This window comes from Schistocerca cancellata, chromosome 5 (genome assembly GCF_023864275.1).
Source record: "Schistocerca cancellata isolate TAMUIC-IGC-003103 chromosome 5, iqSchCanc2.1, whole genome shotgun sequence".
Lineage (NCBI taxonomy): Eukaryota > Metazoa > Arthropoda > Insecta > Orthoptera > Acrididae > Schistocerca > Schistocerca cancellata.
Window position 1 is genome coordinate 149,098,046 of NC_064630.1, and position 14,767 is coordinate 149,112,812.

Here is a 14,767-nt window from a genome sequence, read left to right on the forward strand (position 1 = left end):
TAGACAGAGCTTTGAAAATGCTTTCATAATAAAATAATTTCATAAAAATTTTCATCCCCCTTTTAAATCCCTCAGGGTGTTAGTTTCCATAAACACTGAAACACTTTTTTCTAATTTCTAACTGAGAAGTCACATATCAGTTTTCATACCTGTATCTCCACGAATGCTTTAGTAGTTCTTCAATAATTATTTGTTTACAAAAAACTTTCACCCACCATTTTATCCTCTTAGTGGTTGAATTTCCAAAAATGCTGAAACTATTTTTTTTTAATTTCTGACTCAGTTCTAGCTTCAAAACTGTGTTAATAGCGACATATTTTCAAAAAGCCTTTCCATCCCATTTTCACCACCTTACGAGTGGAATTTTGAACAATCCCTCCTTAAACAACGCCTACAGTATAAGATCAGAATCCTCTGCAAATTTCAAGTTCCTACCCTTAGTGGTTTGGACTGGGTGATGAGTGAGTGAGTGAGTGTGTGAGTGAGTGAGTCCATTGCCTTTTATATACAGACATTAAGTGCACTGTGTGTATTAGACTGCATAATAGACCTAACAATACTGGCCATTGGTGTCAGTTAAATCTTGTGCAATATGACTACAAAATATCCATGGATAAAAGTACCATAGCAAAGTTATTGCCTTATTACATATGCATTTAACAATAAAGATTTAAATATTGTATTATAAGGGCTGCCAGAATGTAATGCACTGCATTTTTTTCTCAGCTGGAAGCGGTGCTATGAATGCGAAACATTACGTATGTATTATTTGAAGTCTCCTGAGTGAGCGCACCAAGTTTCTGTCACTTCTGACAGATAACGTAGCTGCACAACATTTCAAAATGGCGTCTGTAAGCGATGTACGTTACAAGCAACACACTGTCATTGAATTTCTCACTGCAGAGAAAGAAACTGTGGCGAATATTCACAAATGCTCATGCAAAGTCTATGGAGCATCTGCTGTCGACAGAAGTACAGTTAGTCGCTGGGCACGGAGGGTGAGGTCATCGGAAGGCAGTTCAGCAGAGCTCCATGGTTTGCTGAGGTTGGGGGACACCATTCATGGCTGTCACACCAGTCATGTGGCAGCGAGCTGATGTCATTTGTGAGGACAGACGCATTACAACTCGGCAGTTGGTGCTGCATCTGTCAGTCAGCAAAGGAAGTGTGGATGCAATTATCCAGACAGAGTTTGACATATCCAGACAGAGTTTGACAATGTTATCCCATCCACCCTACAGCCCTGACCTAGACCCCTTGGACTTCTACTTGTTTGTGCCATTAAAGGATGCCACTCGTGGAAGACATGTTGAGGACAATGAGGTAGTGATTCACACAGTGAAGCACTGGCTCCACCACCAGGACAAGGTTTGGTACAGACAGGGCATACACACCGTTGTTTTGAGCTGGAGGAAGGCCGCAGAAAGGGATCGAGATTACGTGGAAAAATATGGTGTGTAGATAAAACAGCATTCTTTCATGTGTGTAATTCTCATTATGTTCAATACAGAATTGCTGAAGAAAAAAAATGTGGTACATTACTTTCGGGGCAACCCTCGTAGTATCTAATGATCCAATAAGAGGAGCAAATATGAATTTCTGAGAAATGTTTTAATATTCAAAATCTAGTGTGACTTTTGATAATTTAATACATTCATATTAAAGCGTAATTGAATATGGTGGACAAAATTTGGAACCTTGTGTGTGTCATACCTGCCAACTTTTGAAAAGGGCTATCAGTAAAACTCACATGCAACAAAAAATTAACAATATTTTATATATCCCTGCTTGGCGAAAATAATAATACTTATGGGCTACAAAATACAGTAATTCATGCTTTAAACAGGACCTTCAATGAAATCACATCATCTTACATCATAGGCCAATGATTTGTACATGAACATAACAATCAAGAAGAAATCCATGTTAAACAGCAGCAGGCATGGTGAATATTGGTTTGGAATATACATAACGGACTTCCTTGATAAATTAAGCAGATATGCAATAATTGAAAAAGGCTTTACACAATAAAACTTGCTTAACATAACACAGGCAAGAAGTAATGTAACATTCACTGCAAATCGCATGCTAGTTTGACTTTAAGGTCATAGTTGTGGCCTTTTCAGCTTCCTGCACAAAGTCTTAAGAAGATGTTTTGTCATAATAGGGACCAGAACCCTTGGCCTTCAAAATAGAAATTGACTTCAGAGATTCATTGGACATTGATCTGAACTCTGTTCTATTCTGCTTCAAAAGGCTGAAAACACATCCACACTCTGCATTGCTATATGTTATGGTGAGAATAGAGAGCATTACTCTAGAAATTCTGTTATACTTAAGAGTCCTTCAGCTCCATGAACTCTTGATATTTGTGCCCAACTGGAATCGCTTGCAGATCTTTATTTGCAGCGAAGGTGTCATCTACTTTAAGAGCTGTGAACTGCCTTTGAAGCTCATTCACAACATCATCTGTAGTTTCATTCTCTTCCTTTCATAACATGATAGGAGATGTTTCCAAGAAAAACGAATGGAAGAAAACTGTGCATCTTCAATTTTGTCTAGCAACTTGAGCATGCTTGAACACAACATCCTTAAGTGGAAAATTTTTGAGAATTTAGTCACAAGCAGTATAAGATTAGTATCTCACTGATGAAAAGAAAAGGAGTTTATCTGTATCCTGGAGATCATTCACTATGTTCGAAGTCTAAATGCCAATAACTAACTAATCATCACTTCTTTGATTTTGAATCAAGTTCTTCTCAACTTCAAGCAATGAGGAGTTTTTGAGAAGATTGGTCTTAAACTATGTGAACAGTTGCTTTTTCAAACCCATTAGAAGTTCTAATAAAAAGTGAAGTTGTGGGAAGAAGTCTGAATGGCAACATTCAGTTTGTCAAATACAGGAAGAGTCACATGAAGAGGAGTGCAAAAGGCCTTGTTCAAGTTTGAGGACAGGAAAATATTCAATTTTTCCTCACTTGCAGCAGAAGTCTTTACTTTTTACAGTGGGTTTGTCACATTTGGAAGAATATGCTATTCTTTTAGGGGATGTGTAGTAGCAGAATCAAGAATTTTTCTTCTTGTGATGCTCTTTGGGTGCACTTTGTTCAACTCTAGGTATTCTGAAAGATGTCAACCTTTTTGAAATGATTTGGGCACATAATATTACTTCCTCCTTGAAAAAAGAAAGATGGGGATCCCACTGGTCCAGTAGTCTGCCTAAGATAACCACCTAGTACATACATGCTTCAGAATTTTCTTTGCCTCTTTATTGTGCAAGTTCTGAAATTTCTGAAAGTGTTCTTTTCTTTTGACACTTTTCTCTAAGAAATAAAATACATCAACAAGGATCTCATCCACCTTCGGTGGTAATCTTCCAGATACTAGATTAAACAGGTGGCAAAGACAACCTATGATTGCAATATCTGGTTGAACTTCCTTCAGAACTTCTGGAACCCCATTTTTGTGTCCTACAATAACAGGAGCATTGTCAGAGCAGAAAGCCACACAGGTTTCAATTGCTATGTTACGAGAATTCAGCTGTGATAACATCAGGTTTCCTACGTTTCACCCTGCTGTTTCCCCATCTAATGCTGGTATGGATAGCACAGTGCTTACTACTTTTCCCTGTAGAATGTCATAGAATGTAACAACAGGATACAACTTGGCATTCTTATGATTGCTTCCACCCGCTGCCAAAGGAAATGGTCCATTCTGAAAGCACTTAATTTCAGATGATGCATTTTTTGCCATTTTACTTAAAATGCATGTGGTTTTCATGCAGCCACAGCTACATTTCTTTGCAACTTCTGATGTGGGAAACATCATCTTAAATACAGCACCAGCACAGTCAGTCGGACTTAAAAGGCTGCATTGTGTTCCACCAAAAAGGAAGGAAACAGACACTCAGCACTCATTATGTCACTGTCAACATTTTCAGACTTCGCAAGGAAGGTGTTGATTTTCTTATTACCTTTCTTCGATTTAACATAAATTATGTGTTTACCGTACTTCAGATTATTACTTAAATCCTTTCTTCCACCATGTGCAACATTAATATCACTCCCACACACCATGCAGAAGGCAAATTTTTCTCCCTTTATTCTTTAAGTGCCTGGAAGTGCTGTTTCGTGTTGGATTTATTCATGAATCCTACATCAGGAATACAGTGTATGAAAAGGTTCCAAGAACAAATAGCATGAAACATTGAAAGGAACCTGGATCACTGAATATCACATAAATTGTAAAATAAACACTCAGGGCAGTCAAACACTTTATCAAAAAATGTCGAAGCACACAATGTCATAATCCATTAAATGAACACATCAGGCTCGTGAACGAAGAATGTGTACACGGTAAACACACACACACACACACACACACACACACACACACACACACACACACACACACACACACACACACACACACACACAAAACTAATGTAAATAGCCCACACATGGCCAAAGAATATTGGTTAAATCACTACAAGCGTCTGGAACAAAGGCTTTGCAGATCAGATATGTTGACATGTAAGATTCACATGGAAGAACTGTTATCCTAGCTTTAAATTCAATTCCAATGATGACACGAACATCACAAGGTTAAAAATACCAATCATATCAAAGAATGAGTTCTCAACTGCCTAAACTTGCCTTTGGCCCTCGCAAACAATCGACTGTCTGGAAGTGGGGCAATTATCGAATGTTAACGTTTCAAATTTTTGTCTGCAAAGTTGTAAAATGACACCATCCACATGTAAAACTGTAGAATGTTACAATTTCTGTAAATTTTATGGGTAAACTGTAAAAGTTGGCAGGTTTACATGTGTGCATTGATCTGATACCTAGAAGAAAAAGAGCAAGTAACTTGCTTTCATAAGAAACTTGCAAACATATGCATACAGCAAAATCCAGAATTCAAAGAAAAACTACTTAGTTTCTTCACATATGTACAAAGCATCACTTACACTCTTGATTTAATATAGAATGCTGAGGCATCCTGTGGAGGGTTTGAATTGGTAGATAGTACCATCAATCTTTGTGCCATAATTACTGTTATAAGATGAAAATTTTTTAACAGCTGTAATACCAAAGTTACAAATAAACGTGAAATTGCAAAATACAAATTCCCAGGGGAAATAATAAATAAATTTCAAGTCCTAGTTTTCTCCCTACACTTTAACTCATTTTACCGACACAAATTGAAGGTCCACGTTCCTCAACAGACTGACGTGATCCATTAAATGTGTGTATTGCCAAAATGGGGTGCAAAAGCCAACTACATAAAATTATTTATTAATGAGTAATGACATACGAACTTACAAGAACAAGGCAAGAATCGACAAGGCAGAAAGTACCAGAACGCCCTATTCCAGCTGAGCAATGCACAACTGGTGGCCCTACATTCTGGTCCAGTGCACCACTCTGTCGAACTACAGTCAGGAAATTTAGGAATGCTGTTGGGCTCTCTGGCACACCAAAGTCAGGCCATGTAGTATAATGGAACTGTAGAATCTGCCGGCTCTCTCCAGTCACTTCATCTATCAACCTGAAAAATGAGTTATCTATGAAAGTGGACCTTATTAAATTACGTCTGTATACAAAATATGTTACAAAATGTCAGTATAATTATTTTATGTGGGGAGGGAGGGAGAGAGGGGGCAGGGGGTGGGGGGAGAGAATGAATATCAGTGGAAAGTAAAATTAAATTTTAATATGAGACTAGTGCCTATTATGTTACAGGGGAATGTGGTGTACAGGTAGTTCCTGCTCAATATATTTTGCATTTGGTAGCTGCAGGAGTAGAAGTCAACTGTTGAGACCTTCAGGTAGGTTGGTGTAATTTAGGGCTCGCAATAACATTGCATAAATTATTACTACAGGGATTGTGACAGGCAAAAGAGTGATCATTACTGGCAAAAGTAGTGAAAATTTAAGTGAGTCAATCTGACACTTGGAATGTTTGACATACTGCAGCAAGCATATAAACACAAGTCAAGATGGGTACCTGTACATTTATGTTTATATACCTTATGTTTGTAAGTAGTCATGATAACAGTAGTTATTTGTTTGCGATTATAGTTGACTTAGTGTTTGATCTTTATCTGACTATCTGACACTCAATATCAAAGTTTTGTGCGTTGCAACTGTTACACTGTAAAAGCAGTCCCATGCCTGCATCCGACTACAAATTCCTCCAGTCCTAGTGGTACACCAGTAATGGCACAGCATCCTAGGAACTGTTCGTGTTGTTTTATCAACTGATACGGATTCATTACATAATGTACTGACTATCTTCAAACTGGCACCACACACCAATGGACAGGAAGAAATGTCTGTCACTGGGATGTCCAGATCTAGTTACTTAACAAGCTTGACAGCATGACATGACAAACTTGAGAGGTTGCTACACCAGATGAGCCATTTTGATTCTCCTACTCAGTACTACTTCCTCCAAAAGCCACAACCCACCATCCTCCTGGATTTAACCTATTCATTCCTCCACTGCTTCATATATACAACCATCTATTCTTTTTCTCCTTTTTCCCCTTCCCCTTTTTATTTCTGTTTTTTTAACTGGATTATTCTTTCCACTTTTTAGATTCCTCCTCCCCCCCCCTTTCCCCATCTTCTCTCTTATCCACAGCCCCTCAACTGAAGTTGGTGAAATGTTTACAAGTGTACTGTCTTTCAGCATACACTCTGATGCCTTCTTTTACTTCATCATTGTGTCTGTTCCCCCCTCATAGCAGGTAGGCCTCTCTCAAGCCTGAGGTCAAAGTGACCTGACCCCTCCAAATCTCTCCCAACTAATTCCTCTCTTCCACTGAAGAAAGAACTTACTGCTCCAAACACTTTGAATGCTTTATTTCTACTGCCAATATTGGGAGTTCTGTCTCCTGAAGGTAAGCACTGGCTTCTAGTAATTTAACAACTACCTACTTTATATGAAGTATGTGTATCACAACCAATTACATCTACATCTATATCCATACTTCGCAAGCTACCCGACGGTGTGTAGGGGAGGGTACCTTGAGTACCTCTATCTGTTCTCCCTTCTACTCCAATTTCGTATTGTTCGTGGAAAGAAAGATTGTCGGTATGCCTGTGTGTGGGCTCTAATCACTCTGATTTTACCCTCATGGTATCTTTGCAAGATATACATAGGAGGGAGCAATATACTGCTTGACTCCTCAGTGAAGGTATGTTCTCGAAACTTCAACAAAAGCCCGTACTGAGCTACTAAGTGTCTCTCTTGCAGAGTCTTCCACTGGATTATCTATCATCTCCGTAATGCTTTCATGATCACTAAATGATCCTGTAACAAAGCGCACTGCTCTCCATTCGATCTTCTGTATCTCTTCTATCAACCCTATCTGGTACGGATCCCACACCGGTGAGCAGTATTTAAGCAGTGGGCGAACAAGTGTACTGTAACCTACTTCCTTTGTTTTCAGATTGCAGTTCCTTAGGATTCTTCCAATGGATCTCAGTCTGGCATCTGCTTTACCGACGATTAATTTTAAATGGTCATTCCATTTTAAATCACTCCTAATGCCTCCTCCCAGATAATTTATGGAATTAACTGCTTCCAGTTGCTGACCTGCTATATTGTAGCTAAATGATAAAGGATCTTTCTTTCTATGTATTCGCAGCACATTACACTTGTCTACATTGAGATTCAATTGCCATTCCCTGCACCATGTGAATTTGTTGCAGATCCTCCTGCATTTCAGTACAATTTTCCATTGTTACAACCTCTCGATATACTACAGCATCATCCGCAAAAAGCCTCAGTGAACTTCCGATGTTATCCACAAGGTCATTTATATATATATATCGTGAATAGCAACGGCCCTACAACGCTCCCCTGCGGTACACCTGAAATCTCTCTTTCTTCGGAAGACTTCTCTCCATTGAGAATGACATGCTGCGTTCAGTTATCTAGGAACTCTTCAATCCAATCACACAATTTGTCTGATAGTCCATATGCTCTTACTTTGTTCATTAAACGGCTGTAGGGAACTGTTTCAAATGCCTTGCGGACGTCAAGAAACACGGCATCTACCTGGGAACCCGTGTCTATGGCCCTCTGAGTCTTGTGGAAGAATAGCGCAAGCTGGGTTTCACACGATCGTCTTTTTTCAAAACCCATGCTGATTCCTACAGAGTAGATTTCTAGTCTCCAGAAAAGTAATTATACTAGAACATAATAAGCATTCCAAAATTCTACAACAGATCAACATTACAGATATAGGCCTATAGTTCTGCACATCTGTTCGACGTCCCTTCTTGAAAACGGGGATGACCTGTGCCCTTTTCCAATCTTTTGGAACACTGTGCTCTTCTAGATACCTATGGTACATCTCTGCAAGAAAATTTATTGTTAACTGTTGACCAAGATGTACAATGTGCTGCATTTCAATATAATAAACCCCAACATGCATCTCATCACATGTGATAGAATGTTAAATCTGGTACAGAGAATTTTGTTAGAGAAAATATGAACTTGGGTCTACCACTTGTCCAGATATAAAAAGCTTTCAGCAATGAATAAGCAACAGGTAAGTCATTTTTGATCCTACAACATTATACATTAGCTTAAGAAAAAGGCATCTTAGATCTCAAGAGCATATCTCTGATATGTTTGTACATCATTACTGATGAGTATGGAATTTTTTACAGTATAAAGTGAATGAGCCAGCAGTCAGATGATGCTGAGTGTCAAGAAATTAACAAGCAGACAAACTGCATGTAGGGAGAAATTTACACACAGTAAAGGAGGGTGGAGGAAATGCAGGCAAGTTTGAATTTAATATTCCACCAATATTGAGGTCATTGAAAACTGGAAACTATGAGAAAAAATAGGGAAATAATCAACCATTGAATCATTTAACAAATCATCCTGTTATCCACCTAAAGTCATTTAGTGAAACAACAGAACATTTATGGAGAGCTGGAAGGCTAATTCCACTTGCTTTATCCAAATAAGAGAAAAGTGACTTAAAACTGCTCTAACTCCTCAACAGGGTACACTCAGGTCATATTAGTAGCTGAACATGAAGATAAGTGGAAGTGTCATAGAAAACAGATTTGAGACATTCAGCACAAAGTGTAGGGAAATTTGTTGCCAGTAGTAAACAGCTCACCACAAAGTGTTCATAAAAAAGGATCATTCTCTTTACTGCTTTCAAAGATATCAGTCACTGGTATCATCCAACACTTGAACAGTGTGCTAAATACTGATTCATGGGAAACTACTATTTTTAAAGTGAATACTATTTATGTAGATAGCATAAACAAATGGAAGCTTTTAGAACCAGAGATCTCTCTACCTAGCAAAAGATATGATCTGCCTGTAGGCAACAGGGTTGTTACAAGAATTACATCGGAGAAGTCACTGTGCAAATGAGATACAATGCTGAGAGGTAAAACTAACACCGTATTAAAATGGAAAGTCCAGGATGGAATGTGACAGAATTAGAGAAGGATTGTTGCTACTCACCATACAGTGGAGACACTGAGTTGCAGATAGACACAACAAAAAGATGGTCACAAAATGAGCTTTCGGCCAACAAGGCCTTTGTCGAAAAGAGACAACAGACACGTGCGTGCGCACATGCACAGTCTCTGGCAGCTGAAGCCAGACTACGAGCAGCAGTGTACGTACGATGGAAGGGGCAACCAGGTGGGAGTACGAGGAGGCTGGGGTGGAGAGGGAGAGGAATAGCAGGATGGAGAGGGAGAGGAATAGCAGGATGGAGAGGGAGAGGAATAGCAGGATGGAGAGGGAGACAGTAAAATGCAGCTAGTGGAAGTGCGTAGGGATGAAGTGGAGAATGGGTAGGGCAGCCAGGTGCAGTCGGGATGTTAGACAGAGGACAGAGGAAAGGGGGGAGGGTGGGGGTAGTAGAAAAGGAGACAATTGATTAAAGCTCATTTTGTGACAGTGCCTATCTGCAACTCATCTTCACTATATGGCGAGTACGAACTATCCTTTTCTAATATTGTTCCAATGTATTCACAATGTCATAAGTTTGTGAACCAATCAGTTCCAGCAGTTGTTAAAATTATTTTACTGGATGTCTGAGTCTCTTGCTGCTGTTAGACATGTTGTCACCAGGGAAATACAGGTTTTCCTGTATTCAATTAATTGTAGTTCAAGATGATGTTCACACAAACAGGGGAAGTGTTTGGAAAAACTAAATGTTAATCAATGCTGTGTGGTAAAATCCAAACTGCCTACCTCAGAACTCTTGTTGTATAGTATGAGGCTTCAGTCTCTGAGACAAACTCTACAACAAGGCCAACATCTTTCAATTCCAGTCTGTCATCCACACCTGGTTTTGTACCTGAAGGCCAGTACTGATGACATTTAACCTGAAAATAATTTCAGCAGCATTAATAATATTAAACTTCACACTGCAGTAGATATACACAGTGTCCCAAACCTTTGGGAACAACCTTATATAGATGGTAGAGGATGCTTAACTGAGTATTCTGACATCATAAAATATTTGTTGACAAAACAACTTACACTTATAACAGCAACTTAAGAGGCAATTTGCACAATATATTGAAGGAGACTGCAGAGCCTTAAAAATGTTGACAGACAATATGCTGTACCATTTAAGGGTGATATTATGCAATATGCAACAGATTCTGCTCAGACCTCATGATCCGCAGACATGCAAACAATCGATATAGCGAAGCCATATTAATGGAAATACATCAGTCAAAACAAATGGATAGAGTCATCTGATGAAGTGCATTCAGGGGAGTAGTTTGATTACATACTTAATACTTATTCAGTAATTATCTGTAGAAGTATTTGACATAGTTATTTAAGTGCATAGAAATAATACTGCAACTGGTTACATGCATATTTCGGAAGCTAGTATTATTTATTGCAGCAATACATAACAGCACTACTTGCATATACTCAACGGTGATGTTTCTTACTCTTTTCAGGTTTATAAATCGTCTCCAATATCATGGAAAGTGAAATCCAACAAATATACGAACAGTATTTTTCCTGGGTACATAAGGCGTAACAAAGTTCACAAATTTGTTGAAAGATTTCTCTTCTGACCTTAAAGTCTTTCGACAGATATCTGGCTCTGCTGCAGGTTCTCTCAGCATGTCAATATGGCTGGTGTAGAATGGCTTCCGAAAGACTTTTTTGCACGTTACTAATTCCTCTTTCTTTTCTTTTTGCAGCACAAAGTGACTGCAATCACAACACATTGCGAGTTCTACATCAACAAGCACTGACGTGTTTGCTACGAAGGCAAAGCTCTAACAGACATGTTGCGCTATAATATTGAGCCATTATTGGCCTTGCACTTTTGCACAGTATATTAACACAACTTTATTGTGCAATAAATACTGACTGTATGAAGGACCCTTTACATGTAGAGAAACAGTTAGAAGCAGTGGCCAACAGTCTCAATATATGCGTCACTATGTAATATACTGTGAGTCTTACACTACTGGTTCAAACTCATTCGGTCTCAATGCTTGTGAACTTTGTTTATAACAGATATTATCGCTGCTCTGAAAGTTTACAAATCATGGGCAAGTTACTGATGAATCTTCTCTTTCACAATACATCACCATCTCCTCAGGTTCAGCTTCATTAACAATTGTCTCTCAAGATGCCATCATACTTTACTTTTTAAGATGACAATGATAAATTCCCCCCCCCCCCCCCCCCCCCCCCCCCATGAACCATGGACCTTGCCGTTGGTGGGGAGGCTTGCGTGCCTCAGCGATACAGATAGCCGTACCGTAGGTACAACCACAACGGAGGGGTATCTGTTGAGAGGCCAGACAAACGTGTGGTTCCTGAAGAGGGGCAGCAGCCTTTTCAGTAGTTGCAAGGGCAACAGTCTGGATGATTGACTGATCTGGCCCTGTAACAATAACCAAAACGGCCTTGCTGTGCTGGTACTGCGAACGGCTGAAAGCAAGGGGAAACTACGGTCGTAATTTTTCCCGAGGGCATGCAGCTTTACTGTATGATTAAATGATGATGGCGTCCTCCTGGGTAAAATATTCCGGAGGTAAAATAGTCCCCCATTCGGATCTCCGGGCGGGGACTACTCAAGAGGATGTCGTTATCAGGAGAAAGAAAACTGGCGTTCTACGGATCGGAGCGTGGAATGTCAGATCCCTTAATCGGGCAGGTAGGATAGAAAATTTAAAAAGGGAAATGGATAGGTTAAAGTTAGATATAGTGGGAATTAGTGAAGTTCGGTGGCAGGAGGAACAAGACTTCTGGTCAGGTGACTACAGGGTTATAAACACAAAGTCAAATAGGGGGAATGCAGGAGTAGGTTTAATAATGAATAGGAAAATAGGAATGCGGGTAAGCTACTACAAACAGCATAGTGAACGCATTATTGTGGCCAAGATAGATACGAAGCCCACACCTACTACAGTAGTACAAGTTTATATGCCAACTAGCTCTGCAGATGACGAAGAAATTGAAGAAATGTATGATGAAATAAAAGAAATTATTCAGATAGTGAAGGGAGACGAAAATTTAATAGTCATGGGTGACTGGAATTCGAGTGTAGGAAAAGGGAGAGAAGGAAACGTAGTAGGTGAATATGGATTGGGGCTAAGAAATGAAAGAGGAAGCCGCCTGATAGAATTTTGCACAGAGCACAACTTAATCATAGCTAACACTTGGTTTAAGAATCATGATAGAAGGTTGTATACATGGAAGAACCCTGGAGATACTAAAAGGTATCAGATACATTATATAATGGTAAGACAGAGATTTAGAAACCAGGTTTTAAATTGTAAGACATTTCCAGGGGCAGATGTGGACTCTGACAACAATTTATTGGTTATGACCTGTAGATTAAAACTGAAGAAACTGCAAAAAGGTGGGAATGTAAGGAGATGGGACCTGGACAAACTGAAAGAACCAGAGGTTGTACAGAGTTTCAGGGAGAGCATAAGGGAACAATTGAAAGGAATGGGGGAAAGAAATACAGTAGAAGAAGAATGGATAGCTCTGAGGGATGAAGTAGTGAAGGCAGCAGAGGATCAAGTAGGTAAAAAGACGAGGGTTAGTAGAAATCCTTGGGTAACAGAAGAAATATTGAATTTAATTGATGAAAGGAGGAAATATAAAAATGCAGTAAATGAAGCAGGCAAAAAGGAATAAAAACGTCTCAAAAATGAGATCGATAGGAAGTGCAAAATGGCTAAGCAGGGATGGCTAGAGGACAAATGTAAGGATGTAGAGGCTTATCTCACTAGGGGTAAGATCGATACTGCCTACAGGAAAATTAAAGAGACCTTTGGAGATAAGAGAACCACATGTATGAACATCAAGAGCTCAGATGGAAACCCAGTTCTAAGCAAAGAAGGGAAAGCAGAAAGGTGGAAGGAGTATATAGAGGGTCTATACAAGAGCGATGCACTTGTGGACAATATTATGGAAATGGAAGAGGATGTAGATGAAGATAAAATGGGAGATACGATACTGCATGAAGAGTTTGACAGAGCACTGAAAGACCTGAGTCGAAACAAGGCCCCCGGAGTAGACAACATTCCATTGGAACTACTGACGGCCTTGGGAGAGCCAGTCCTGACAAAACTCTACCACCTGGTGAGCAAGATGTATGAAACAGGCGAAATACCCTCAGACTTCAAGAAGAATATAATAATTCCAATCCCAAAGAAAGCAGGTGTTGACAGATGTGAAAATTACCAAACAATCAGTTTAATAAGCCACAGCTGCAAAGTACTAACACGAATTCTTTACAGACGAATGGAAAAACTAGTAGAAGCCGACCTCGGGGAAGATCAGTTTGGATTCCGTAGAAATACTGGAACACGTGAGGCAATACTGACCTTACGACTTATCTTAGAAGAAAGATTAAGGAAAGGCAAACCTACGTTTCTAGCATTTGTAGACTTAGAGAAAGCTTTTGATAATGTTGACTGGAATACTCTCTTTCAAATTCTAAAGGTGGCAGGGGTAAAATACAGGGAGCGAAAGGCTATTTACAACTTGTACAGAAACCAGATGGCAGTTATAAGAGTCGAGGGACATGAAAGGGAAGCATTGGTTGGGAAGGGAGTAAGACAGGGTTGTAGCCTCTCCCCGATGTTATTCAATCTCTATATTGAGCAAGCAGTAAAGGAAACAAAAGAAAAATTTGGAGTAGGTATTAAAATCCATGGAGAAGAAATAAAAACTTTGAGGTTTGCCGATGACATTGTAATTCTGTCAGAGACAGCAAAGGACTTGGAAGAGCAGTTGAATGGAATGGATGGTGTCTTGAAGGGAGGATATAAGATGAACATCAACAAAAGCAAAACGAGGATAATGGAATGTAGTCGAATTAAGTCGGGTATTAGATTAGGAAATGAGACACTTCAAGTAGTAAAGGAGTTTTGCTATTTGGGGAGCAAAATAACTGATAATGGACGAAGTAGAGAGGATATAAAATGTAGACTGGCAATGGCAAGGAAAGCGTTTCTGAAGAAGAGAAATTTGTTAACATCGAGTATAGATTTAAGTGTCAGGAAGTCATTTCTGAAAGTATTTGTATGGAGTGTAGCCATGTATGAAAGCGAAACATGGACGGTAAATAGTTTGGACAACAAGAGAATAGAAGCTTTTGAAATGTGGTGCTACAGAAGAATGCTGAAGATTAGATGGGTAGATCACATAACTAATGAGGAAGTATTGAATAGGATTGGGGAGAAGAGAAGTTTGTGGCACAACTTGACCAGAAGAA

At 39.3% G+C, this 14,767-nt stretch overlaps 1 protein-coding gene across 5 annotated transcripts in view; it reads right to left on the reverse strand.

Annotated features, from left to right (window-relative positions):
* The window catches only part of LOC126188888 (tyrosine-protein phosphatase non-receptor type 2-like), a 56,682-nt gene that overhangs the window by 25,830 nt on the left and 16,085 nt on the right, over positions 1-14,767 (reverse strand). For all 5 annotated transcript variants that reach the window (XR_007537872.1, XM_049930572.1, XM_049930570.1 and 2 more), the window contains exons 4-5: positions 10,249-10,382; positions 5,325-5,550 (exon numbers count right to left, since the gene is read on the reverse strand). Coding sequence is in view for 4 of the 5 variants with exons in the window: in XM_049930572.1 (XP_049786529.1) it covers positions 5,325-5,550; positions 10,249-10,382 (360 nt within the window). In the remaining variant the exon portion in view is untranslated. The remainder of the gene's footprint in view (positions 1-5,324; positions 5,551-10,248; positions 10,383-14,767) is intronic.